General features: G+C 41.0%; 1 protein-coding gene across 1 annotated transcript; it reads left to right on the forward strand.

Moving 5' to 3' along the window:
- The first annotated feature begins 818 nt into the window (after nt 1-818).
- Nucleotides 819-1,682, forward strand: LOC149597361 (uncharacterized protein F54H12.2-like). The gene has a single exon (XM_089860903.1). The coding sequence runs from the start codon at nt 819-821 to the stop codon at nt 1,680-1,682; it is 864 nt and encodes a 287-aa protein (XP_089717029.1).
- Nucleotides 1,683-2,111: the final 429 nt, after the last annotated feature.

Consider the following 2,111-nt stretch of genomic DNA (forward strand, 5'->3'; position numbering starts at 1 on the left):
GAGGGTATTATATTGGAAATAACCCTAATTTGAAAGGGCACGGATTTGGGAGTTTTTTTAGCGGATTGGTAAGGTTTGTTAGGCCTTTGCTTACAAGCGGTGCCAAATTCCTCGGCAGAAAAGCCGTTAGTACGGGGACCAAAATTTTCAGTGACGTAGTATCGGGCAAGGATATTAAAGAGGCTGCTAAGAAAAGAGTAACGGAAACTTTAGATGATATTAGAACACAGCATGGGGGAGGGGGGAAACGTCGCAGACGTAAAAAACCCTTGAAACGAAAACGGGCTCAAAGTAAAAAAGGTATAAAACGAGCGGCTACCAGGAAAATAAAGCCAGTTCGCCGTCGTATACCCTACAGGTCAAGACGACACGATATATTCTCCTAAACATGTTTCAAGCGACAATATCTGAGCTGGACTTTTTCGAATCTGTCCCGATTCAAACATCGGTAGAATCGGCCAAATATGTTTGCTATCGACCTATTTCGGTTTTGGATGGAGACTCTCAGATTGAATTTTACGTTCCTGGAAATGGTGAAGAATATATTGACGCCTCTCTAACTATGCTTTATGTTCGAGCTAAAATAGTACATACGGACGGTACCGATATCGATGACACAGATAACGTAGCGCCCGTCAACAATTTTTTACATTCGCTCTGGGATACGGTGGAAGTAACCGCCAATGATACGCCTATTTCATCTTCAACCGGAAACTACGCCTTCAAAGCCTATCTAGAAACATTGCTAAACTATGGAGGAGACGCGAAAAAAATCTCATTTAACTTCTTCTTTATGGCATAAAGATACGGCTGGGAAAATGGCTTCTGCAACTGAAAACCAGGGACATCTTGTTAGGAAAGAGTTAGCAAAGGGTTCGAAACAGATTGAAATGTACGGAGCCCTACACGCTGATATGTTTAACGTTTCAAAATTCATACCCAATGGCGTCAGTCTTAGAGTCAGGATGACCCGAAATAAACCAGGCTTTGTTTTGCTCGGAGCTCCTCCCCCCGGTGGCGTATGGTACAAACACGAAATACTCGAAGTAGGCTTATATATTCGTAAAGTGCGAGTAGCCCCTCGAGTAATGCTAGCTTTGGAATCGGCTTGGACTAAAGCCACGGCAAAATATCCATTCACTAGGACAGAAGTGAAAGTTTTTACCATTTCGGCAAATATTCAAAAAACTACTATAGATAACGTATATTTAGGGGTTTTACCAAGCAGATTAACAGCGGGTTTAGTAACTCATAACTCGTATAACGGCAAATTGAGTTGGAACCCTTTCGACTTCCAAAACTTTAACGTGAATTATATTAATCCGATTATCGGCTCGGAACAAGTACTAGCTAAGCCTTTGCGACCAAATTTCAAAAAGGGTCTTTACACTAGATCATATTATTCTCTGTTTACCGGATCTGGTACTCATTACAAAGACGATGGTAACGAAATATCTATGAAGGAGTATCCCAAAGGTTATACGCTTTACTGTTTTGATTTGACTCAAGATGGTACCGCGTCAGATATAAATCATTACAACCCTATACGACAAGGACAATTGCGACTTAAACTCGGGTTCGAAGAACCAGTACCCGAAACGGAGAGTTTGATCGTTTATTCAGAATTTCAAAGTTTAATGCACATAGATCATAATAGAACAGTCGTTGTAGATTCGCCATGAACGCTTCAACCATAAGAAGGGTTTTGAGATACACCCGCGGTTTCATGGGCGTATACCCGCGCGATGTTCTACCCAAATATATCCTTCGATACCCGGCTTCCATTGTTATAAATCTAGATAATCACAAAGGAAACGGTAGTCATTGGATTTGTCTCTATATCGATGGGAATAAACAATGTTATTATTTTGATTTCTTGGGGTTGGGTCCCTTGACAGAAGATATTAAAACATTTATGAGAGAAAATTCTACGAAAATAAACTATAATAGGAGGGCTTTGCAGCCCCCCGACAGTTCCGCTTGCGGTATATATATATTTTGAGTTTAGTTAAAGTTTAGTTTTTGGTGCGGGGGGAGGGCGAACGGGTCTGGGCATGAATTATTATTTTAGCCGCTAGGGGGGTGTTGTACATGTTGAATTATATAAGCAA

The sequence above is a fragment of the Phalangium opilio genome, unplaced genomic scaffold (assembly GCF_054372755.1).
Source record: "Phalangium opilio isolate 3A_F unplaced genomic scaffold, DU_Popi_V2 ptg000360l_1, whole genome shotgun sequence".
Classification (NCBI taxonomy): domain Eukaryota; kingdom Metazoa; phylum Arthropoda; class Arachnida; order Opiliones; family Phalangiidae; genus Phalangium; species Phalangium opilio.

Coding starts and splice junctions, on each gene's coding strand:
- LOC149597361 (XM_089860903.1), top strand. CDS start 819: ATGGCTTCTGCAACTGAAAACCAGGGACATCTTGTTAGGAAAGAGTTA.